General features: G+C 41.1%; 1 protein-coding gene across 2 annotated transcripts in view; it reads right to left on the bottom strand.

Moving 5' to 3' along the window:
* slc46a3 (solute carrier family 46 member 3) overlaps positions 1-26418 on the bottom strand; it is a 48756-nt gene that overhangs the window by 21006 nt on the left and 1332 nt on the right. For both annotated transcript variants that reach the window (XM_059964131.1, XM_059964132.1), the window contains exon 2: positions 21581-21787. In XM_059964131.1, the coding sequence (XP_059820114.1) occupies positions 21581-21766 (186 nt within the window). In that variant the 5' untranslated portion in view covers positions 21767-21787. The remainder of the gene's footprint in view (positions 1-21580; positions 21788-26418) is intronic.

Below are 26418 nucleotides of genomic sequence, written 5' to 3'. Positions count from 1 at the left end.
CAGTCCCCCTCAGGAATCGATATATAGTTTTAGACACTGTTGGAGAGGTTGACCTGACAGAGGAAGACCACAGCGAACGGGACTCTGGCACTCTGCCCAGTGCCGTGATAAAGAAATCAAGGCGAAATGCCGTAGTTATAGGGGATTCCATCATGAGGGGAACAGACAAGAGATTCTGCGAGCTGGACAAGGATACCCGAATGGTGTGTTGCCTCCCTGGAGCCAGGGTGCAAGATATCTCGGATCAGGTCCAGAGTATTCTGAGAAGAGAGGGCAAGCAACCAGAAGTCTTGGTACATGTTGGTACCAATGACATAGACAGAAAAAGAGAGGAGGTCCTGAAGGAAGATTACTGGGAGCTAGGAAGAAAATTGAAATGCTGGACCTCCAGAGTGATAGTCTCAGGATTACTGCCTGAGCCGCGTGCTAATGATGGTAAGAATAGCAGAATTAAGCAGATGAATGTGTGGCTAAGTAACTGGTGCAGGAGGCAGGGCTTCAAATTCTTAGATCACTGGGATCTATTTTGGGGGAGGCATGACTTATACAGAAACAATGGGTTACACCTGAACTCAAAGGGTACTAATATCCTGGTGGGATTGTTTAATATAGCTGTTAGGGAGGGTTTAAACTAAGTTGGCAGGGGGAAGGAAACCAGGGTGTTAGGGTTGAGGAAGAGGAAAATAGTAATGTCAAAAGATACTGTGCAGCAAAGATGGCAAGAAGGACAGGTAGGTGAATAGACAGGATAATTTGCTGTGCGATAGAAATATAGCAAAATCAGTAACAGATACTGATCTAAATGTACTATACTTAAATGCCCGCAGCATTAGAAATAAAGTGGATAACCCTGATGTACAGCTACAGGTTAAAAGATATGACATAGTGGCCATCACTGAGTCATGGCTAATTGATGGATGTGATTGGGAGCTGAATGTTTAAGGATGCACTGTGTATAGGAAAGATAGGAAGGGAGCTAAAGTGGGTGGCGTGGCCCTGATGGTAGAAATGATATCAAATCACTGGAAAGAAGGGACATAGGATCAGAAGAAGTAGAATCCCTATGGGTCGAGTTAAGAAATGGCAAGGGTAAAAAGACACTAATAGCAGTTATATACAGGTCTCCAAACAGCAGCCGGGATGTGGACTACAAGTTACAGCTGGAAATAGAAAAACCGTGTCAGAAGGAAAATGTCAAGATAATTATGGGAGATTTTAATATGAAAGTGGATTGGGAAAGTCAGGAAGATACTGGATCTCCGGAGAAGGAGTTTGTAGAATGCCTACGGGATTGCTTTCTGGAGCAGCTTGTCCATAAGCCCACCAGGGGATCGGCTGTTTTGGATTGGGTGCTGTGTAATGAGCCTGAGGTGATTAGGGAGCTGGAGGTAATGGAACCCCTGGAAGTAGTGATCATAATATGATCAAGTTCAGTTTCAAATTTGAAAAGGAGAAGCTGGTATCAGGTGTATCAATTTTTCAGTGGAACAAAGGAAATTACAGTGGTATGAGAGAGGAACTGGTCCATGGTGATTGGAAAAGTAAGCTAAATGGAGGGACAGTAGAGCAGAATTGGATGAAATTCCTACAAGAAATAAGGAGAGTACAGGAAAAATATATTCCAAGAAAAAAGAAAATCATAAAAGGAAAAATTACACAAATGTGGCTAACGAGAGAAGATAAGGCTAAAATAAAAGCAAAAGTACAAGGAAGCAAACATTAGTGGGAAAACTGAGGACTGGACGAATTTTAAAAATTTACAGAAGGAAACTAAGAAAGTCATTAGGAAAGAAAAGATGAATTATGAAAGGAAATTGGCAACTAACATAAAAAAGGACATTAAGAGTTTTAAAAAAATAGATGAGTAAAATAGTGACACGGGTAGATATAGGACCTATTGAAAAGGATGCTGGAGAAATTATAATGGGTAACAAAGAGATGGCAGAAGAACTAAATGAGTATTTTGCATCAGTCTTCCCAGTGGAAGACATTAGCAACATACCTGATAGCCAGAGGTCTCAGGGAATAGAATTAGGTACAGTCAAGATTACTAGAGAGAAAGTGCTTGAGAAGCTAAATGGACTAAGGATAGATAAGTCTCCCGGACCGGATGAAGTGCATCCACGGATTCTGAAGGAGGTGGCTTTGGAGATTGTGGAAGCATTGGAAATAATCTTCCAGGAATCAGTAGACTCTGGCACAGTTCCGGAGGACTGGAAGGTCGCAAATGTAGTTCCATTGTTTAAGAAAGGGGGGAGGCAGCAAAAAGAAAATGACAGACCTATTAGTCTGACATCGGTAGTTGGAAAGTTAATTGGAGTTGATACTCAAGGATGAGATTATGAATTACCTTGAGGTGCATGACAAAATAGGCCCAAGCCAACATGGTTTCATGAAGGGAAGATCCTGCCTCACCAACCTATTGGAATTTTTTGAGGTAATCTCAGATAAGATTGACAAGGGAGAGGCTGTGGATGTTGTGTATCTGGATTTCCAAAAGGCCTTTGATAAGGTGCCACATAAGAGGCTGCTTAATAAGATGAGGGCCCAAGGAATTACAGGAAGGATATTGGAATGGATGGAGCATTGGCTGATAGGCAGAAAGCAAAGAGTGGGAATACAGGGATCCTATTCTGGTTGGTTGCTGGTTACTAGTGGTGTTCCGCAGGGGTCGGTGTTGGGGCCTCTTCTTTTTACACTATATATCGACGATTTAGATTAGGATTAAATGGTTTTGTGACTAAGTTTGCAGATGACACCGAGATAGGTGGAGGAGCAGGAAGTGTTGAGGAAACAGAAAGGTTGCAGAGAGACTTGGTCAGTTTAGGAGAGTAGGCAAAGAAATGGCAGATGAGACACAATGTTGAGAAATTTATGGTTGTACATTTTGGAAGAAGAAACAATCGGGCAGATTATTATTTAGATGGGGAGAAAATTCAAAAATCGGAAGTGCAAAGGGACTTGGGGGTCCTAGTGCAGGATACCCTAAAGGTTAACCACCAGGTTGGATCGGCAGTAAGGAAAGCGAATGCTATGTTGGCATTCATTTCAAGAGGAATAGTGTATAAGAGTAAGGAGGTGTTGATGAGGCTCCATGGGGCACTGGTGAGACCCCATTTGGAATAATACTGTGTGCAGTTTTGGGCCCCCTATCTTAGAAAGGATGTGCTGATGTTGGAGAGAGTTCAGAGAAGATTCACTAGGATGATTCCTGGAATGCAGGGACTAAGATGAGGAGCGTTTGTTGGCTCTTGGATTGTATTCATTAGAGTATAGAAGAATGAGAGGGGATCTCATAGAAACATTTCGAATGTTGAAAGGGTTGGACAGAGTAGATGTGGAAAGGCTGTTTCCCTTGGTGGGCGAGTCCGGGACAAGAGGTCACAGTCTTAGAATTAGAGTGTACCCATTTAAAACAGAGTTGAGGAGAATTTTTTTTTAGCCAGAGGGTTGTGAATTTATGGAATTCGTTGCCACATACAGCTGTGGAGGCCCAATCATTGAGGGTTTTTAAGGAGGAGATTGACAGGTATCTAATTAGTCAAGGTATCAAGGGATATGGGGAAAAAGCTGGAAATTAGAACTAGACGGGAAAATAGTTTAGCTCATGGTGGAGTGGCAGAGCAGACTCAATGAGCTGAATGGCCTACTTCTGCTCCTTTCTCTTGTGATCTTGTGAGTGTGGAGGATCAGAGGGATCTTGGGGTCCGAGTCCATAGGACACTCAAAGCTGCTGCGCAGGTTAACTCCGTGGTTAAGAAAGCATATGATGCATTGGCCTTAATCAACCATGGGACTGAGTTTAAAAACTGAGAGGTAATGTTATATAGGATCCTGGTCAGACTCCACATAGAGTACTGTGCTCAGTTCTGGTCACCTCACTACAGGAAGGATGTGGAAACTACAGAAAAGGTGCAGAGGAGATTTACAAGGATGTTGCCTGGATTGGGGAGCATGCCTTATGAGAATAAGTTAAGTGAACTTGGTCTTTTCTCCTTGGAGCGAAGGAGGATGAGAGGTGACCTGATAGTGCTGTATAAGATGAAGAGAGGAATTGATTGTGTGGATAGTCAGAGGCTTTTCCCAGGGCTGAAATGGCTAGCACGAGAGGGCACAGTTTTAAGGTGCTTGGAAGTAGGTACAGAGGAGATGCTAGGGGTAAGTTGTTGTTCTTTGTTTTTTTTAAAAAACGCAGAGAGTGGTGAGTGTGTGGAATGAGCTGCTGGCAACGGTGGTGGAGGCAGATACAATAGGGTCTTTTAAGAGACTCCTGGATAGGTACATGGAGCTCAGAAAAATAGAGGGCTATGGGTAACCTGAGGTAATTTCTTTTTTTAATATATTTTTTATTTTTTTTCTACAAACAACAAAAAAACAGCACATCCACAAAAACCACGACCATAACAAAATCAAATTAAATATTGAGCAGCAAAAAGGAGAATCATATAAAGGCAAAAGTAAACATACACAGCAGAGGTGCACTGCACCAAAAAAAAACTCAGTCCTCACCCCGTAAGAACGTCCAATACAGGGCCCCATATCCTTTCAAAGATGACCCCTCTGTCCTTAATACATAGTCTCAGACTCTCCAAATGTAAAGTATTTGCCAGTTCTCTCAGCTGCAGATCGTACGTAGGCACTGAGTCCATTTTCCACATTTGCAAGATTAACTTCTCAGCAATCACCATTCCAAACAATACAGCCATTTTTTCATACTTATTGGCTGAAAATAGGGAGCTTGTTGCTCCAAGGATGGCTATGAGCGGGTCCAGTTCCCACCGCTTCCCATAAGCCTCAGAGAAACAGTGAAAAAGACTTTTTGAGTATGCATAAAGCTTACAACATGACCAGAATGAATGTGGTAAGTTACTGTTCTCAGATTTACATCTATTACAAACTGGTGAAACATCAGGGTAAAAGCTGTGCAACTTTTCTTTGGAATAATGGAGTCTATGTATTGTTTTAAACTGTTTAAGTCTGTGTCTGACATTGACCGAACAATCATGTATACGTACTCTTTAAACACTCATCCCAGACCTCCCCTGTCAGTTCTATACCCAGTTCATCCACCCATGCCTGTTTAAGACCTGCAGTGTTCACCCGAGCTCCATTATGTAGGATCTGATAAAAATAGGATACAGCACTATGAGTAACTGGATCAAATTCATTTATTGCCTCCAGGAGCTCATGTTTGTCTAAAACTTCGAAATTAGGTATATATTTCCTAACATAATCTCGAATTTGTAAATATCTAAAAAAACTAAATGCAGGGATATTGTAAATTGCTTGTAACTGCTCAAATGAGGCAAAGTTTCCATTAATATATAGGTCACCTACACTACACTACAGATGCCACTCTGTTTCCAGGATGAAAAAACAGTATCATTCAAGCCAGGCAAAAAGGAATGATTGTCACAAATCAGTGTCAATATAAGTTTTTGGGGCCTTAATGTGTAGTTGAATCTGCTTCCAAATTCTTATAGTGCTGCCAACCACAAAGCTGTTACTAAAATGTGACTTGTTAACTGCAGTGGGGCTACTAAGGAGAGCTGATAAGGAAGTCTTCTTACAAAGCGCTCGCTCTATGAGTAACCATTCTGGGCATGAGTCTGAGGTAGAGGGTGGGCCTTTTTTCCACCATGCAAGAATGGATAGGTGGGCAGCCCAGTAATACATTTTAACATCCGGTAGGGCAAAACCTCCTGTTTCCTAGGGCTTTGACAAGTGTTTTTTGGCAATTCTAATGGCTTTATAATTCCAAATAAAGGGTATAATAATTGAATCCAATTGCTTAAAACATGACAGAAGAATAAAACATGGAATTGACTGGAAAAGATTAACTTTGATTGCGTTAACCCTCCCCACCCAAGAAATTGGAAGGGTTTTCCAGGTCAATATTGCGTTTAACCTGTTCAACTTTGTTTTGGCAATTCACTTGGAAAAGGTCATCTGGGTTTTTTGTAATAGACACACCAAGATAGGAAAAATTATCATGTTATTTTAAAGGGAATGGACTGTACATACGCTGTATTAACCACTGCAGTGACTGGCATTAGTTCACTCTTATCCCAATTAATAGAAAAACCTGAGAAACTACCAAAATTATTAATTAGAGTCAGAAAGGTGGGTATTGATGTTTGTGGGCTGGAGATATATAAAAGGACATTGTCAGTGTATAATGAAAGCTGATGTTTATGTCCATGCATATCAATGGGAGATATCAAAGGGTCCTGTCTGATGCTAACAGCCAGTGGCTCAATGATAACTGCAAACAAAAATGGAGAAAGGGGGCAGCCTCGACAAGCCCCACAATGAACTGCAAAAGGGGAGGAAATATTCTGATTAGTGATAATAGAGGCAGATAGGTGTGAATAAATGATCTCAATCCATTTGATGAAAGATGGTCCAAATCCAAATTTCTTAAGTGCAAACATCATATATGGCCATTCCACTTGGTCAAACACACATTGCGCATCTAATGAAATGACTACAGCCTCTTCTGCATGTTTTGTACATAAAATATTGAAAAGATGACATAAATTAAAATTGCATATGTCTACCTGGCATAAAGCCAGTTTGATCTGGATGAATAATAGAACAAATGCATTCTTTTAACCTATTGGCCAGGACTTTCCCGAGGATTTTGGTTTCAATGGGCAGCAGTGAAATGGGGCGATATGATGAAACCACCTCTGGATCACGGCCTGGTTTTGGAATCAGAGAAACATTAGCTTTACATAAAGTATGTGCAATCTGGAAGCTGTCCTGGAGTGATTCAACATTCATAAGAGCAGAGTTGACAATTTTGGACCAAATACTTTGAAGAATTCCATGCTAAAACCATCCAGACCCGCTGCCTTATTATTGGGGAGGAAAGAGATGACCTTCTTGATCTCATCTAGGCTTATATCAGCATCAAGTGTATTTACTGAATCTGTTAACAGCATGGCAGATTCAGATTATCAAAAAAATGCTTCCATAGCTTCAACGTCTGGACCCCCTTGTGATTGGTGAACATTAGCATAGAACTCCGCAAAACACATTAATTTTTTCCGGGTCCATCAATAAAAAGCCATCTTTCGCCTTTATACGATGTATGGCCCTGGAGGCCTGCATCTGTCTTAACTGATGGAATAAAAATTTATGGGGCTTTTCACCAAGCTCAAAATACATCTGTCGGACTTGTGTTAGTAGTTTTGCAACACTCTTGGACGTTATAGAATTATACTCATACCGTAAGGCAGTAATCTTATTAAATAATTCTGCTTCCTGGTTTATTTTATAAGAGGCTTCCAGATTTGACAACTGATCATCTATTTCAGTTAACCTTTACTTGAATCTTCTTTTTTCTGCTGTCTCATGTGCTATTATGCAGCCTCTAATAACCACCTTCATGGCCTTGCAAAGAGTGGAATCATCAACATTGCCCACATCATTGGTGCTTAAGCACAGATCTATCTTATCTGAAAGAGTAAAAATCCTTATCCTTTAGCAAAGCATTATTTAACCGCCAACTATATTCACCTCTTTTATGGTTTAGTTTGAGTATAAGGGAGACAGGAGTATGATCCGATATAAGTATATTATGTTAAGTGCAACCGACTTTCGAATCTAACAGAAAATAATCAAGCCTAGAGTAGGATTTATGTACTGCGGAGAAATATGAAAAATCCTTCTTCTTGAGATTAAGAAGCCTCCAAATATCCACTATGTTATACAATTGCATGAGATTATTACGTGTTACACTATTTTTAAATGAACAAACTTGGGGAAGTTGTCTATCTAGGAGGGAATCTAAGATGTAACTAAAGTCTCCACCTACAATGATGTTAGAGTCAGACAGATTAGGCATGGCCTTAAAGAGGTTCTGAAAAAAAATTGGATCATCAAAGTTGGGCCCGTGCACATTTACTAGTGTCAATGGTATAGAATTTAATATTCTACTTACTATTACATATCTACCCCTCTGGTCAGCGATAGTTCGTGTGTGAACAAACAGTATGTTTTTTTTTATTAGGATTGTAACACCTCTAGTTTTAGTACTAAAATTCGACTGGTAGACCTGAGATGCCCAGGAGGGACAAAGCACTTTTGCCACTGTTTTCTTAATGTGCGTGTCTTGGAGAAAACAAATATCAGCTTTGAGTGTACGAAGATGTGCATACACCTTCCCTCTTTTCAGTGGACTATTCATCCCCCATACATTCCAGCTGACAAATTTAGCTTCACCAATGCTGTGCATATGCGAATTAGATGTTATATCTGCTGCTTAACAAAATAAAATATGCTGTATGGTCGCAGCATAACACAATCTGTAACTCGAACAAATAGATGTGCTGTAACAACCTCTCGAGAAACACAAAAAACCCTCCCAAAAATAAAAAGAAACACACCAGGAGTAGTACTTCCATACCCCTAACCTAGAGTCAAAGCTATATCCACGGATAGCAAGATAACTACCCATTACTCACTAAACACGGGAGAAACACAAATACACCATGAAATATAAAAATAAACAATAACAATCAGTCCTTACCCACATCTTAGTGTGAGCTTATTTTTCAGTTCCTCATGCACTGAACTTAACAAACAGTCTCCAGATGTAGCTGCTATCGATCAACGATGAAACCAGTTACCCAATGTTAATCCGTTTTTAGGGTTATACGGTGTCTGAATGCCATTCTTTAACTTCTCGGCTCAAGAACTCCTCCGCTATGGCTGCAGTGCTGAACATACTGGTGCTATTGTTAACTGTAACCACGAATGTCACCAGATACCGGAATCCACACCTAATTTTCCTGGCCTGGCATTTCTCCTTAATGTGCTGAAAGTCTTGACTTTTCCTCATGGTAGTCGAGATTAAGTCCGGGTAAATGAACACCGGACGCCCGTCATATTGCAGCGGAGCTCTCTCCCTGGACAACCATAGCACCAGCTCTTTAACCTGGTAACGGTGTAGCCTCACAATAATAGCTCTTGGCCTACCATTTTTAGCCGGTGCTAGGCTCCGGTGGGCACGGTCCACTTTAATCGGCTGATGGAAATGTTCTTCACCCAGCAACTTCGGAAGCAACGTGGCTACAAAATCCGTCATCTTATTGTTTTCGGCTTTCTCCTGAATCCCTATAATGCAAATATTTTAATGGCGAGACCGGGCTTCAAGGTCATCCACCTTAGCCTGTAGCTGCGTGTTTTGGGGTATTAGACTTTCAAGCCACCTCTCCAACTCTTCGATTCGTCTCTCATATGATTCGGCGGCATCCTCCATTAAAGAAACACGCTTACTGACCTCGGTTAGAGCCGCTGTTAAGTTCATGATTGACTTATTGTGCTCTGCATGTCTCCCGTCTACCAAACAGTACAGTTTGTTTACCGCCTCAAGGACTTCTTCAGTGGTAGTTGGGACCGGGGCCCTATAGCATTGGTTTTAGCTTCTCCTGGGCCCGCTAGCTTAACGGAGCCCTCGCCAGAATCTTCTTCTCCTGCACCCTTTTCTTGTTTCTTCCCTGTACCATGATTCGTCATTTCGTTCAGCCTGTAACAGCTCACTTCAGTCACTTAAAAAATAGAATTAACTGCTATTTGGGTGAAGTAAAAGGTGAAGGTAGGCGCAGCTCCTGGGACACACGTCTATTCCATACCAAAACTCACGTGACCTCCCCAACCCAAGGTAATTTCTAAAGTACATGTTGAGCACAGCATTGTTGTCGGAAGGGCCTGTATTATACTGCAAACACGAGGAAATCTGCAGATGCTGGAAATTCAAGCAACACACACAAAATGCTGATGGAACGCAGCAGGCCAGGCAGCATCATTAGGAAGAAGCAATGTCGACATTTCGGGCCAAGACCCTGCATCAGGACTAACTGAAATAAAAGATAGTAAGAGATTTGAAAGTGGGGGGGGGGGGGGGAATCCAAAATGATAGGAGAAGACCGGAGAGGGTGGTGTGAAGCCAAGAGCTGGAAAAGTGATTGGCAAAAGGGATACAGAGCTGGAGAAGGGAAAGGGTCAGGCTGTAATGTTCTAATGTTCTATGGGACACGAGGCCTAAAGAAAGAATGGGGGAGGGGAGCACCAGAGGGAGATGGAGATCAGACAAAGAGTGATGGGCAGAGTGTTGCGGAAAAGGTATTACTTGGACACAAAGGGAGATCACTTTTGAAAGTCTTGATAACATGATACATATCATGGAGAGCTCAACCTCTTAAAGCAGAGTGCTTGAGACTCTCCCCAAGTACACAGACTTTTTTCATTATATAGACATCGTGTATGTTATCAAAAGCTTCCAAGCATGTTTGTGAAATACAGCATGCAAGCAGATAATACCTTTGCTCAATAATCATGTCTTAACACAGTAAATAAAATATATAATCAGGTTACTGTTTTCTTTATCTATTCAAAGCCAGGACAATTACACAGTTCAGCCATTAAAAAACAGAACATCACGTGATTATCCTTTGATTACTCCTTCTCAAGCTAGTTAGCCCTTTACAACAGTCCTGCAGAAGCAGTTTAAGGCTGCTGTGAAAAAACTCTTTAACCCCTTAGTATCTAGCTTGTAACAAAATTTCTTCCACAGAGAGAAAGGGGTGGAATAAATAAATAAGGGATGGGGTAAGAAGGGGAGGAGGGGCATTAACGGAAGTTAGAGAAGTCAATGTTGGAGGCTACCCAAACGGTATATAAGGTGTTGTTCCTCCAACCTGAGTGTGGCTTCATCTTGACAGTAGAGGAGGCCATGGATAGACATATCAGAATGGGAATGGGATGAGGAATTAAAATGTGTTTTATTTAATGTGGAATAATTCCACATCCCATTCCCATTCTGATATGTCTATCCATGGCCTCCTCTACCATCAAGATGAAGCCACATTCAGTTTGGAGGAACAACATCTTATATTCCATCTGGGTAGCCTCCAACCTGATGGCATGAACATTGACTTCTCCAACTTCCAGTAATGCCCCTCCTCCCCTTCTTACGCCATCCCTGATTTATTTATTTTTCCCTCCCTTTTTTTTCTCTCTCTGCCCATCACTCTTTGCCCGTTCTCCATCTCCCTCTGGTGCTCCCCTCCACCGTTCTTTCTCCCTAGGTCTCCTGTCCCATGATCCTTTCCCTTCTCCAGCTCTGTATCCTTTTTGCCAATCACCTTTTCAGCTCTTGGCTTCACCCCACCCCTTCCGGTCTTCTATCATTTCGGATTTCCCACTCCCTCTCCTACTTTCAAATCTCTTACTATCTTTTATTTCACTTAGTCTTGACGAAGGGTCTTGACCAGAAACGTCGACATTGCCTGTATTATGCTGTAGGTTTTCTATGAGTCTGGACAGTTTCAATGCCTCAACTGGAGGGGAAACAAAACCTTTTCACACAACAAACACATTTGCTGCTATTGGTTGCTTGGTGCTGGTATAAATCCACATTTCAGATACTCCACACCTGACTGATGACACTTCTTTTTTGTTAGGTCTGCTTCTGCTGTTTTTGTTACAGATTAACAACCACAGTCATTCACCTACTGTCCAACCTCAAGTGCTACTATAAATAAAGGGAAAAGTTACGATACCATCATAGCTCAGGCAAAACCTGACCTTCTACCTAAAGATACATATATAGATTAGGGCAGCAATATTGCTGTTGAGCAATGGCCTAGAGAAATATGGTCAGAATTATTTAAAAGGGCAGATTCTTAACTTTGCTCCACTGAATGCCATGGCCTAATTCAGAGCAAATACATCGCTGTATGTTTAGAGTATGGGAATTGTACTAGCTAGCATTGTACTACAGTTGTAAATAGCAATAATGCATGGGCCAGACCCTGAAATAACACCATGTCTTCAGTGCAGATTTCTCATGATACGCCAAATACAGAAGTGCTTCATTGCTCCTAAACAACTATAATGCCCTTTGAGCAAAGTCTGAGAATGGTGTGTTGGCAAGAGGTGAGACGATTGTGATCACTGAGATTCACTGAGAGGCACTGAGATTCAAATGCTTATAATAAGTAATTAATTTCTTAAATTAAGCCTATAATCTCTCAGTTGTCTTCCTTGCTAGCTAGCGTCCACCTCCTTTAGCTGTATCACCCCCTTAGAAACTCACTTTGCCCACTGGGGAGGTATAGCGCCTACTTTAGGAACTACTGGTAAATGATAATGTTGTTCACACAGAGCCTTGCTGGAGTAAAGATGCACTCCTGTAATATCACATTTTTGTTAATCAATTGTTTAACATTCAAGCTTACGCTGCCAAGGGCAGAGTACGATTGTGCCATACAAATGCCTGATAATTACCAGCTCCGACAGGAGATTCAATCGACTCCAGACATCATTACCAATTTTTCAATATCTTAGTATTTCTATTGAACAGAACTGCAAGAGAAATGCCAAGCCAACCCCACCTGCTCAGAAGATGGCTTATCACTACATTAACTAGATTTGGTCCCCAACCTCCGGGCTGCGGATCGATACCAGGCTGCGAAACATGCAGGGATGCAGCGGTAGCCAGTGCACACCAAGCACATCTTTAAGAAATTGGCAATCGCCTCTGATCTGGGCTGACATTTACTTGCCAGGTAGCAACTAATTAATTAGCTCGTTTATTTCGGCTTTTTTCTTAAAGGTGTGCTGGGTACGTTCCGGGTACCGCTGCCCCCCACATGCTTCTCGGCCCGGTATCAGTCTGCGGCCTGGAAGTTGGGGGCCATGAACTAGAAGGTATGAGTCCGGTGGATAATATCCTCCATTTCCCTGAGTGGGTGCAGTTGACACCAAAACAGCTCCGCATCACAAAGGGCAAAACATTACATATTTACACTTCCTTGCCAACTGGTATAAAACTGCGTACAACCTGTTCCCGTAACAGAATATGTTCACAAGCACACACAAAACCATATTCTCTTCAAAGTGACAAATGGATCTTAACATTGTTCCTTCAGCAGTAAGATAAAATCCCAAACTCCAAATCCAACAAGAAGACACCTTCAGTGCACATATTACAATGTTTCATGAACAAAAGCATAAAAAAGGGATAAAGTTTAGCTCATCAGCAACACAAACTTTCAGCAGTATCCTTAGGTAGAGAACAAGTAATTAGATTAGATCCAAATCACAATTTAACAGATGATTGTTTACATATGAGTTTACATTTTGCAAACACTATACAAAGTAACTGGAGCAATGATTTCATTCATTGCTTTTTGTCCTGCATTCCAAGTGACTGATCCTGGTTACTGAATGTCATTTCTCACATTGGACAAACACATCACCCTACCATCTCAATGCTGCAGATTTGATCCCATATTCTCTCCTTAACATTGACTTCCACCAGTATTCCAATGCCAGACTCAGTTCATTTAATGCTGAAAACTCACCCTCACGTTTGTTACTTCCAAATTTGATTTTTTCAAAGTTATCCTGGGTCAGGATAACTCACGCACCTCATGCATTCCAGAAACTTCAGATTGTACAAATTTCTACTGCAAATATTCTAGCTTGTCACATTTTCAAGTTGCTGACCAACACTGACCTCTTGTCCAGTAGCACCTCAAGTTTAAAAATATGTATCCTTGTTTTCCAGATCCTTTTCTAATGCTGCCATTTCCCATTTTTGTCAAGCCCTCCATTCTGGAACACCTGGAAATCTTTGCATATAGCTTGGCAGCCACACCTTCAGGTTGCAAGGCTCCAAGATTTAGATTTTATCTGATAAGGACTCCTCTTGTCTTTAAGATATCACTTAAAAAACTGCCTAACTCAGTATACGATGGTGGTTCACTTGCATCTCTTCTAGTATGATGTATTATACTAATTTTTCAATGCATTCTCATTACTCAATCTACATATGCGATCATTGAGCATCAATTCATATCATTTTAGTTTTCAGTACCAATCCCGCTCCAAGAATCTATCCTTAATTTTCTGTACTATTTCACTGAAACTCTTTGAAGAACATCTTCCTTCCAACCTTCTGTACTTTCCTCCTTTGCCCCACTTCTCCGGACTTTTAATTGCTCAAAACCTTGTACTTCTTTATCTTTACTATTTATATAACCTGGGATGTTTTCTCTGCTGATTTCTAACCTCCACCCTCCACGCGTCCCAAATTTCCAGAACTCCTCCTGGATTTTGAATTTCTAATACTTCCTTATGAATCAAATTTTAATTGATTACTCAAGGAACTCAGTACACATACAAAAAAAATCAACTCATTGTACATGTTGCGAGTATTCAATTTCTCCTGGAGTCATTCAGCAAGACAGGAAGGACACAGGCATTTCAGCCCAACCAGTCCATGCTAATTATGATGCCCACCCAACTCGTCCCAATACCTTGTGTTTACACCATATGCCACCAAAAGCTGCACTTCCATGTATCTATTCAATGCTTCTTAAATGACACCATTGTACCTGCCTCAACCACCTTCTTTGGCAGCTCATTCCATCTACTCACCACCCTCTGCAGAAAAAGACTGTGCCCACCCCGGCAGCTCTCAAATCTTTCCCCTCCCACCTTACACCTGTGCCTCTAGTTTTGGACTCCACTACACTGTGGAAAAGACTTTGCATTCACCTTACCCATGCCTCTCATAACTTTAAGCACTTCTATAAGGTTGCTCCTCATTCTCTAATGTTCCAAGGAATAAAGATCCAGCCTGGCCAACCTCTTCCTATAACTCAGGCTTTCTAATCCTAGTCATATCTTGGTAAACTTCTCGCCACTCTTTGCAATCTAACCATGTCTTTTCTTTAATAGGGCAACCAAACATTCCAAGAGCAGCTTCACAATGACTTGTACCACTGCAACGTAACGACTAAACTCCTACACTCTGTGCATTGACTGAAGGCTACATGCTAAACACCTTTCTCAGCACCCTGTCTACCTGTGAATGCTGCTTTCAATGAACTGTACATTTCTACCTTTATGTCCCTCTGTTCCATTACACTGTATAGAGTGTTACCATTCATAGTGCGAGGGGTGATTGATAAGTTTGTGGCCCAAGTTAAAAGGAGCCAGTTTTAGAAAACCTAGCACATTTATTTTTCAACATTGTCCCCTCCTACATTTACACACTTAGTCCAGTGGTCGTGGACCATATGGATCTTGGACCTCCAGGAAGTTTGAAGTTAATAACTCATCTCCTTCTACCTTAGGCCATGAACTTCTCAATCACCCCTGATGAGTTATTGACTGATGTTATTAACTTCAAACTTTCTGAATAACCACTCAGAGTTGAACTGCATGTGCATGTAACGAGAGCTGTATCACTCATCTCCTTCTACCTCAGGCCACAAACTTATCAATCACCCCTGCTGTGGACACTTTCTGAAGGTCCAAGATCCGTATGTTCCACGACCGCTGGACTAAGTGTGTAAATGTAGGAGGGGACTATGTTGAAAAATAAATGTGCTAGGTTTTCTAAAATTGACTCCTTCTACCTTAGGCCACAAGCTTATCAATCATCCCTCGTATAAGTCAAAACACAAAACCTCACACCCATAATGAAATCCATAAACCACTCCTCAGTCCACTTCCTTAACTGATTAAGATCCCCTTATAATCTATAATAATCTTCTTGACTATCAACACCACCACTTCATATTGTGTCACCTGCAAACTTACTGATTACTGCATTCCCATTGAAAATCATTTATATAAATAACAAGGTTCTAGTTCAAAGTAAATTTATTATCAAAGTACATACATGTCACTATATACAATCCTGAGATGCATTTTCTTGTGGGTATACTAAATAAATCCAATAATCGTAATAGAATCAGTGAAATACCCTACCAACAGGGCGGACAACCAGTGTGCAAAAGACAACAAACTGTGCAAATACAATAATAAAGAAAAAACTAATAAATAAATAAACAGTAAATAGTGAGAACATGAGATGAAGTGTAATTAAAAGTGAGTCCATAGGTTGTGGGAACATCTTAGTGATGGGGCAAGTGAAGTTGAGTGGTTATCCCCTTTTGTTCAAGAGCCTGATGGTTGAGGGATAATAACTGTTCCTGTACTTGGTGGTTTGAATCCTGAGGCTCATGTACCTTCTTCCTGATGGCATCAGTGAGAGGAAAGCTTGTCATGGGTGGTGATGATGGTGGGGGGGTGGGGTTGGGGGGGTTGATGGATGCTGCTTTCCTGTGACAAAGCTCCATGTGGGTGTGCTGAACGGTGGGGAGGGCTTTACCTATGATGGAATGGTCAGTATCCACTACATTTTGCAGAATTTTCCATTCAAGGACATTGGTGTTTCCATACCAGGCTGTGATGGAAATCAGTAAATATACTCTCAATGACGCATCTACAGAAATTAGTCAAAAGTTACAGATGTCATGCTGAATCTTTGCAAACTCCTAAGTAGAGGTGCTGCCATGCATTCCTCGTTATGGCATTTACGTACTGGGCTCAGAACAGGCCTTCCGAATAATAACACTGAGGATTTTAAAATTAGTGACATTCTCTCCCAATGAAGACTGGCTCATGCACCTCCAGTTTCCCCGCCCTAAAGTCAATAATCAGCTCCTTGCTCTTGCTGACATTGAGTAAGAGGTTGTTGCAGCACCACTCAGCCAGATTTTCAATCTCCCTCTTATATGCGGATTGGTCATCACTTTTGATCAGCCTTTGACAACGGTATAATACAAACAAATGCCCTTGAATAGAAAATCCAACACCAACATCTGTGGCACACCGACCTCCATTCTGAAAAATAACCTTCAACCACTGTCCTCTGCATCCTGCCTCTAGACAAAGTTTGAACCCATGCAACTAGCTCTCTCTGGATTCCATGAAACTTGGCATTCAAGACCAACTTTCCACATTGGACTTGTCAAAGACCTGCTAAAGCCCAAACAGACAACATCCACTGCCTTACCTTAGGTTACCTCTTCAAAACAAAACTCCTAAAGATCTTTCAAGCACAATTTATCATGCTCAAAGCCATGCTGATGCCCCATAAATCAGATTTTATCAATCAAAATGCTGAGAAATCATGTCCCACAGAATTTCCTCCAGTAACTTCCCCACCACTGATTTCAGACTGACTAGCTGTAGTTACCTAGATTGCCCTTGCTATTTTTCTTAAACATCAGGGCATTAGCCATCTTCCAGTCTTTGGGAATTTTGCTTGTGGTTAACAATAAACCAAATATTTCCACAAGAGCATTCATAATTTCTTCCCTAGCCTCCCAGAAGTCTGGGGATGCACTTGGTCAGGCTCTGGGGATTTATCTCTCTTAATGTGCTGTAAGGCTGTAAATACATTTCCCCGGTAATAGGAATGTCCTTGAAAACATGTCCATTAGTGTCCTTTACCACTTGAGCAACCATGATTTTCTCCTTGGCAAACTGAGGAGGAATATTTATTAAAAACCTTACTCATCATCTGCGGCTTGAAGCGTAGGCAGCCCAATTTACCTCTTCGGGGATCTACTCTCTCCCCAGCCACTTTTCAATATAGCTATACAACCTAATGAGATTTTCCTTAACTTTACCTGTCAGCTCAATCTCTTCAACACACACAAAATGCTGGTGGAACACAGCAGGCCAGGCATCATCTATAGGGAGAAGCACTGTCGATATTTCGGGCCGAGACCCTTCGTCAGCTCATCATGTTTTTCCCTTTCCCCTTTTCACCCTTAACCCATGTCCTCTGGGTTTTTTCTCCCCTGGTCTCAGTGGAAAAAGCCTGCTTGCATTCACTCTATCTATACTCATCATAATTTTACACACCTCTATCAAATCTGCCCTATTCTGCTACGCTCCAAGGAGTAAAGTCCTAACCTATTCAACCTTTCTCTGTAACTCAGTTTCTCAAGTCTCGAAAACATTCTTGTAAACCTTCTCTGCACTCTTCCAACCTTATTAATATCCTTCCTGTAATTAGGTGACCAAAGCTACACACAATGCTCCATATTTGGCCTCACCAATCTCTTATACAACCTCACCAAAGCCCTTTTATTTAAGCACCGAACTTACAGAATTAAAGCTAGTAACTTCTGTGGAGATCATGAATTGGAATTGGTTTATTGTTGTCACAATTACCAAGGTACAGTGGAAAAAGCTTGACTGGCTTACTGTTTGTACCGTTCAGATCATTACACAGTGCACTGAGATGCAATAAGGTAAAACAATAACAATGCAGAATAAGGTGTAAAAGTGTGAATAAAGTGCAGCACAGGTAAACAATAAGGTGAAAGATCAAAATGAGATAGGATGTGAAGTTAAGAGTCCAATTTATCATACTATTTAATACCCTTAGAAGCTGTTCTGGAGCCTGGTTGGGAACACTTTCAGGCTTTTGTATCTTCTGCAAGATAGGAGAGAGAGAAAGGAGAATGTCTGGGCTAGGTAGTTCTTTGGTCATGCTGGCTGCTTTAATGATGAAATAAAAGTTAAAGACAAGAGGCCATAAAAGGGAGGCTGGTTTTTGAAATGTGCTGAGCTGTGTTTACAACCCGCTGCAGTCATGTGCGGTCACACGCAGAGCAGTTGCCATACCAAACTGAAACACATCCATATTGGATGGTTTCTTTGATGCACCGATAAAAAATTGGCAAGTGCTGATCGGGGCATGCCAAATTTCATTAGCCTTCTGAGGAAGTAGAGTTGATGGTGAGTTTTTTTGGCCATGCTATCCAAGTGGTTGAACCAAAGCACTCTATTCACTCCTAGGAACTTAAAGCTCTCAACCCTCCCAACCTCTGTACCATTGATATAGACAGGAGCACCTGCACTATCTCCCTTCCTGAATTCAATGACTTCCACTTTTATTTCCCTCCTCCCTCACTGCCCCTCAGGGCCACAAACAGTCCTTCCAGGTTAAGCAACACTTCACCTGTGAGTCTGTTGGGGTCATCTACTCTGTCCAGTGTGGCCTCCTGTACATTGTTGAGACCTGATGTAGATTGGGAGACCGCTTTGCCAAGCACCTATGCTCCGTCTGCCTGAAAAAGTTGGATCTCCCAGTGGCCACCCATTTTAATTTAATTCCACGTCCCATTCCTATTCTGGCATGTCAATCCATGGCCTCCTCTGCAGTTGCGATGAGCTACACTCAGGTTGGAGGAACACCAGCATCTGGGTAGCCTCCAACCTGATGGTATGAACATTGATTTCTCGAACTTTCCCCCATGCCCTCACCATTCCACATCTGCTTTTCCCTCTCTCACTTTATCTCCTTGCCTACCTTCCCTCTGGTATTTCTCCCCTCATTTCTTTCTTCCATGGCCTTCTGTCCTCTCTTATGAGATTCCCCTTCTCCAGCGCTGTATCTCTTTCACCAACTTCCCAGCTCTTCACTTCACCCCTCCCAGTTTCACCTATCATCTGGTATCTCTCCATCCCCCCACCTTTTAAATCCACTCTTCATCTTTTTTTCCTCCAGTCCTGATGAAGGATCAAGGCCTGAAACATCGACTGCACTCTTGTCAAGCACAATTTATCATGCTCAAAGCCATGCTGACACCCCATGAATCAGATTTTATTTATCAAAATGCTGAGAAATCATGTCCCACAGAATTTCCTCCAGTAACTTCCCCACCACTGATTTCAGACTGACTAGTTGTAGTTACCTAGATTGTTCTTGCTACTTTTCTTAAACATCAAGGCATTAGCCATCTTCCAGTCTTTGGGAATTTTGCTTGTGGTTAACAATAAACCAAATATTTCCACAAGAGCATTCATAATTTCTTCCCTAGCCTCCCAGAAGTCTGGGGATGCACTTGGTCAGGCTCTGGGGATTTATCTCTCTTAATGTGCTGTAAGGCTGTAAATACATTTCCCTGGTAATAGGAATGTTCTTAAAAACATGTCCATTAGTGTCCTTTACCACTTGAGCAACCATGATTTTCTCCTTGGCAAACTGAGGAGGAATATTTGTTAAAAACCTTACTCATCTTCTGCGGCTTGAAGCGTAGGCAGCCCAATTTACCTCTTAGGGGATCTACTCTCTCCCCAGCCACTTTTCAATATAGCTATACAACCTAATGAGATTTTCCTTAACTTTACCTGTCAGCTCAATCTCTTCAACACACACAAAATGCTGGTGGAACACAGCAGGCCAGGCAGCATCTATAGGGAGAAGCACTGTCGACATTTCGGGCTGAGACCCTTTGTCAGCTCAATCTCTTCATCTTTCTTCTCTCATTTTCCCTCATAAGTATATTTATAATTTTTATAGTCATCAAGAGAATCACTTATCCCTGACCTGCTAAACTCTAAATCTGCTTCCTTCTTTTCACCACAGCGTCAATTCTTTCTCATCAGCTAGGGTTCCTTAAACTTGCCAGGTTTGTCCGTCACCCCAATAGGAACATGATGTTCCTGACTCTCGATGTAAACTCTTGTAAAACCTCCTACTTGCCATTCACTGCTTTCCCTTCACACAGGTACACCCAATTAACCTTTGCTTAGAGCCTTCCTAATTACCCCAAAATAAGCCTTGCTCCATCTTAGGACCCTAACCTGGGGATATGTCCTATCCTTTCCCATCACAATCTTAAAACTAATAGAATTATGCTCACCAGAGCCAAAGTGCTCTCTGACTGCCACTTCAGGTACTTAACCTGCCTTGTTTGCTCAGAGTAGGCCCAATACTGCCCCCTCCCAAATAGGGTCCTCAATGTATTAACTTGGGAAACTTCCAGACACATTTCACAAGTTTCACCCCAACCAGGGAAATTAAAATCTCTCATGATAACAACCTTATTATTTTTACAACTACAATCAATTTCTCCTCATACCCATACCTCAAGTTCCTCCTGTCTACTAAGTCTATAATACAGCCCCACTCAACTCTCCCCTTCTTGTTTCTAAGTTCTATCCACATGGCTCCACTGGACAATACCCAAAAAATGTCATCTCTAAGTACTGTTGTTATGTCCTCATTTGTCAAAAGGCAATGTCCCTTCCCTTGCTAACGTGTACCTCTGTCACCCCTGAAACATCTGTATCCTGAACGTTGAGCTGCCAGTTCTGCTCTTCTCTCCATTATATTTCTGCTATGGCTATAACACTCCAGTCCCCACAGCTGATCCATGTTCTGGGTTCACATGCCTTAACTGTTAAGCTTCATATTTTGAATAAATGCAGTTTAACTAGGTATTCATTTCCTGTGCCCCTGGCTTTCCTGGTCTCACCAGCTACTTCTTTATCCCATGACTTGATCCTACGCAGAACCCCACCCCACTGCCAATCTAGTTTAAACCTCTCGTATAGCACTGCCAACTTTTCCTGTGAGGTTATCAGTCCCTCTCTGGTTTCAGTGCAGTTTGACCCTCTCAAACAGGTTGCCTCTGCCCCAGAAGAAATTCCAGTGATCTGAGATCCTGTGTGACCGGTCCCCACACCATTCCTCAGCCATGCACCTTCATTTGTAAATGATCCATTTTCTAATCTAAAATGGCTCACTTAATCTCAAACAAATTCAAGTGTAGGAAATTGTTTAATAAAAATAATCACAAGTTTATGCCATATTTGTAATCATAGCTAACTGTGATATTATTACAGGATGTGATTTACAATTCCACCTCACTTGCAACTTGATAAAATAATATTTGTACACACTGACCTGTTGTTCCGGGTTGACACTGTCATTTTGGTAGCAGTTTGAATTATTTCCATTCTCAATGTAGCTACTGTTGGTTTCATTCTCCCATATCTTACGATAAATATACTGCTGAATTAAGATAGAACCTGCCATATTGCCCAAAATATAAAGAGCAACAATGGGCTCTACTGTGGCAAGCTTCTTCATTGTTCTTGGAGAATCAGGCGCCTGAAGTCAAGACAAAAACACAAAGAAAGTGCTTGTTAACAAAAATCTGGAGAAGGAAAAGTAAAACACAAGGGAATCTGTATGGCAGTGTGCATTTAATTCATTATATAAAGCTGATTATAATGCAAGCAAATTGCATAATAAAAGAATCAACATTTTCTTTTGCAACATAGAGCTACAATTCAATGCTGAATTCAGAACATTCTCCATTACATTTTATTACTCCTAATTAATATGTTTCATAAGAAAATGGAAGAGGTTGATTTTGGAAAGTAAGAGAATATGCAAACAAACAGAAAGCAAATTATTTTATATTTTTTAAAAACTGACATGAGAATATTATAAACCGGGGAACAGGTCTTTGAGTCACAAGTCTTTTCACAGAAGATTATAGAAAGAAGGAGATCTGTAACTTAATATGGAGTTGTAAGGAATACAGATTTATATTATTGGTGGATTGAGAAAGTCAAACTAGAATGAAACACAGATGGTGCAGGTGCAGAGGGTATAGGAAAATCTCATTCTACACACAGCCACATACAGTATTACGTAAATTTGGTGACAATTAGTACATTACATTTTACTGATCCACAAATTAAAATATAATTAATCGTCTTGCTCAGTTTTATTCATTCCATCACACCCTAATTCTCTAGGTTCCATTAAACATGTTTGCTTCATTCTAATCTGTTGCAGCTTCACTTTCCCTAAATGTCCATCCAAGCCATAGCTCATGCAAATAGAACAAGATAAACTGGGGATGCTGCCTGCTGCAATTTCACTGTAAATACTCATATTCACAGGATTCCTGTTCTTCAGCTAGTCACAACACTACTGGAATCCCCTTACAACACCCAGTTTCTTAAATATTCTTCTGACTAAATATACAACTTTACCTCTGCCTTCTATTATCACTTTTTGCAAATTGCCCATTATATATCTCAAATATCAGTTGCCCAAATCACTCCCACATATTAAGTTCTACCTTGCTTACTTTCCAGTTACAGTGCAGATTTCTGTAGAAGTTACACCTACTGGTGGCTCCATTTGTATTGAATCGGATTTTTAACCAGAGGCTAATATATTGATCTTGTTTACTTTCTCTGAAGCATTTATTACAGTAATAAATGGCGTTCCTTTAGAATCCAGAGACAGTTACACTCAAAACTTTCCTACCTTTCGAACTTCACCACAAAGAAAATTCACTTCCTTCACAGACTGCATATGGTAATAATTGTTCTACAATTGCATGTTCTACTTCCTCTTACAGTAGGAGTTATTTTTCTTCAACAAAGAGAGATATATTTATTCCTAATGTATAACAAATTGAAAAATATCAGAGGATAAAATTAATTTTGAAGCCATTCAGCATAGTTGAAATTAAGACCTTGTACAATCCTAGCAGTATTTCCAAGGCCAGGCAATATTTAACTAAGAAAATAAGAACATAGGATATAGAAGAAGTGAGTCACTTGGTCCCATGCACCATCATTCAGAAGGACCAAAATTGATCTTTTGCCAGTTTGTTGCAGGAATCCCCTTGATATTACTTCATATCCCAAATTCTATTAATCTGTTGTATGCATACTCAGCTACTGAACCTCCACAGCTTTTGGAAGAGAATTCTAAAGATTCACCAGGTTCCTATAAAGAAATTCTAACTTTTAGTTAAATATAGCACATAAGTTTAATATTTCCTAACAAGCTATTTATTTGATTTCAAAGCAATCATTCTTCTTAAAATTCCAGTGTTCCTAATATCCTAAAATAAATGTAGATTTTTTTTTCTTAATGATAAATTAATTGCTTTCACCCCTTATTTCACTAGATTTGCAAGGAATAGAAGTTTGGTAAAGTGGCTCCGTCACGGGAAATGCATGCAACACAGTTACATTCTCAATACAGCAGGGAGATTAGAATTCTGAAGTAAAAACACAAATTCACACATAATGGTCAAATAACAGACCTAAAAATGCATTTTCTTTTAGAACCATAGAACATTAAAGCACAGAAACAGGTCTTTTGGCTCTTCTTGGCTGTACCAAACCATTTTTCTGCCTAGTCCCACTGACCTGCACCTAGACCATATCCCTCCATACCCCTCTCATCCATGTACCTGTCCAAGTTTTTCTTAAATGTTAAAAGTGAGCCTGCATTCACCACTTCAACTGGCAGCTCATTCCACACTCCCGCTACTCTCTAGTGCAGGGGTCGGCAACGCTTACCACTGAAAGAGCCAATATGGACCCATTTCCCACAGAAAAGAAAACACTGGGAGCCACAAAACCCGTTTGACATTTAAAATGAAATAACACTGCATACAATGGTTTTTTTTTTGCCTTTATGCTATGTATAAACAAACTATAATGTGTTGCATTTATGAAATTGATGAACTCCTGCAGAGAAAATGAAATTACATTTCTGCATGCAACAAAAACATTTTGAACTCCGAAAAAAAGACGTTGGGTTGAAGGTTACTCCATAGTTAGCCTACCTTGGATCGAAGAATTAAAAGAAAGCGCGCACTGGCGGGTGTCAGGCATTGGCAGTGGTGATGTATATTAGTAGCGATAAAAAACACGTTGTAGCGGTGTGCTACACGCAGCGCTAAAATAAAGACACTGCAGTCAAAGGTAACTTTATTCGAACTAAACAGCCTTGCTTTAAAGCCTCCCTCAACCCGTCCCCGTGGGCACGGATGCTCCAAAAGACACGTACTCACAAACCCCCGTAGGCTATCTCCCTTAGCCGGAACGGTGGCTAATTGTGAGCCGGTTCGGATGTGCCAGGAAATGGGGTCTCCACATTGTACAAGATCACCATAATCTTCAAATTTCGAATTACATTTCAAAAACTAACAAACCACGGGGAGCCGCAGCACAGAGATGAAAGAGCCGCGGGTTGCCGACCCCTGCTCTAGTGTGAAGAAGCTCCCCTTAATGTTCCCTTTAAATTTTTCCCTTTTCACCCTTAACCCATGTCCTCTGGTTTTTTTTCTCCCCTGGCCTCAGTGGAAAAAGCCTGCTTGCATTCACTATCTATACTCATCATAATTTTACACCTTTATCAAATCTCCCCTCATTCTTCTATGCTACAGGGAATAAAGTCCTAACTTATTCAACCTTTCTCTGTAACTCAGTTTCTCAAATCTCAGAAACATCCCTGACTTGCACTCTTTCTCTGCATTCTTTCAACCTTATTAATATCCTTCCTGTAATTAGGTAACCAAAACTGCACACAATGCTCCAAATTTGGCCTCACCAGTGTCTTATACAACCTCACCAAAGCCCTTTTATTTAAGCACCGAACTTACAGAATTAAAACTAGTAACTTCTGTGGAGATCATAAATTGGAATTGGTTTATTGTTGTCACAATTACCGAGGTACAGTAAAAAAAGCTTGACTGGCTTACTGTTCGTACCGTTCAGATCATTACACAGTGCACTGAGGTGGAATAAAGTAAAACAATAACAATGCAGAATAAAGTGTAAAAGTGTGAATGAAGTGTAGCACAGGTAAACAATAAGGTGAAAGATCAAAATGAGATAGGATGTGAAGTTAAGAGTCCAATTTATCATACTATTTAATACCCTTAGAAGCTGTTCTAGAGCCTGGTTGGGAACACTTTCAGGCTTTTGTATCTTCTGCAAGATAGGAGAGAGAGAAAGGAGAATGTCTGGGCTAGGTAGTTCTTTGGTCATGCTGGCTGCTTTAATGATGAAATAAAAGTTAAAGACAAGAGGCCATAAAAGGGAGGCTGGTTTTTGAAATGTGCTGAGCTGTGTTTACAACCCGCTGCAGTCATGTGCGGTCACACGCAGAGCAGTTGCCATACCAAACTGAAACACATCCATATTGGATGGTTTCTTTGATGCACCGATAAAAAATTGGCAAGTGCTGATCGGGGCATGCCAAATTTCATTATGAAGTAGAGTTGATGGTGAGTTTTTTTGGCCATGCTATCCAAGTGGATGAACCAAAGCACGCTATTCACTCCTAGGAACTTAAAGCTCTCAACGCCCCCCCCCCCCCCCCAATCTCTGTACCATTGATATAGACAGGAGCACCTGCACTATCTCCCTTTCTGAATCCAATGACTTCCACTTATATTTCCCTCCTCCCTCACTGCCCCTCAGGGCCACAAACAGTCCTTCCAGGTTAAGCAACACTTCACCTGTGAGTCTGTTGGGGTCATCTACTCTGTCCAGTGTGGCCTCCTGTACATTGTTGAGACCTGATGTAGATTGGGAGACCGCTTTGCCATGCACCTATGCTCCATCTGCCTGAAAAAGTGGGATCTCCCAGTGGTCACCCATTTTAATTCCACGTCTCATTCCTATTCTGATATGTCAATCCATGGCCTCCTCTGCAGTTGCGATGAGCCACACTCAGGTTGGAGGAACACCACCATCTGGGTAGCCTATTATTTGAACAGATAGGTGCAGTAATCAGAAGTCCTTCAAAATCACAGTTAAGTTGTTAAGCTTTCAAAGTAAGAAATTACACATACACCAGAAGAAATGTCAAAAGATTCAACTTTTCTATACACTGGAAAACCGTACTTAACGACTAATCATACTCTACTTATGGCCTTTACTTACACAGGATACCAAAAGAACCAAAGAAAAGGG

This window comes from Hypanus sabinus, chromosome 3 (genome assembly GCF_030144855.1).
Source record: "Hypanus sabinus isolate sHypSab1 chromosome 3, sHypSab1.hap1, whole genome shotgun sequence".
Classification (NCBI taxonomy): domain Eukaryota; kingdom Metazoa; phylum Chordata; class Chondrichthyes; order Myliobatiformes; family Dasyatidae; genus Hypanus; species Hypanus sabinus.
This window is presented reverse-complemented; position numbering and strand designations above follow the sequence as displayed.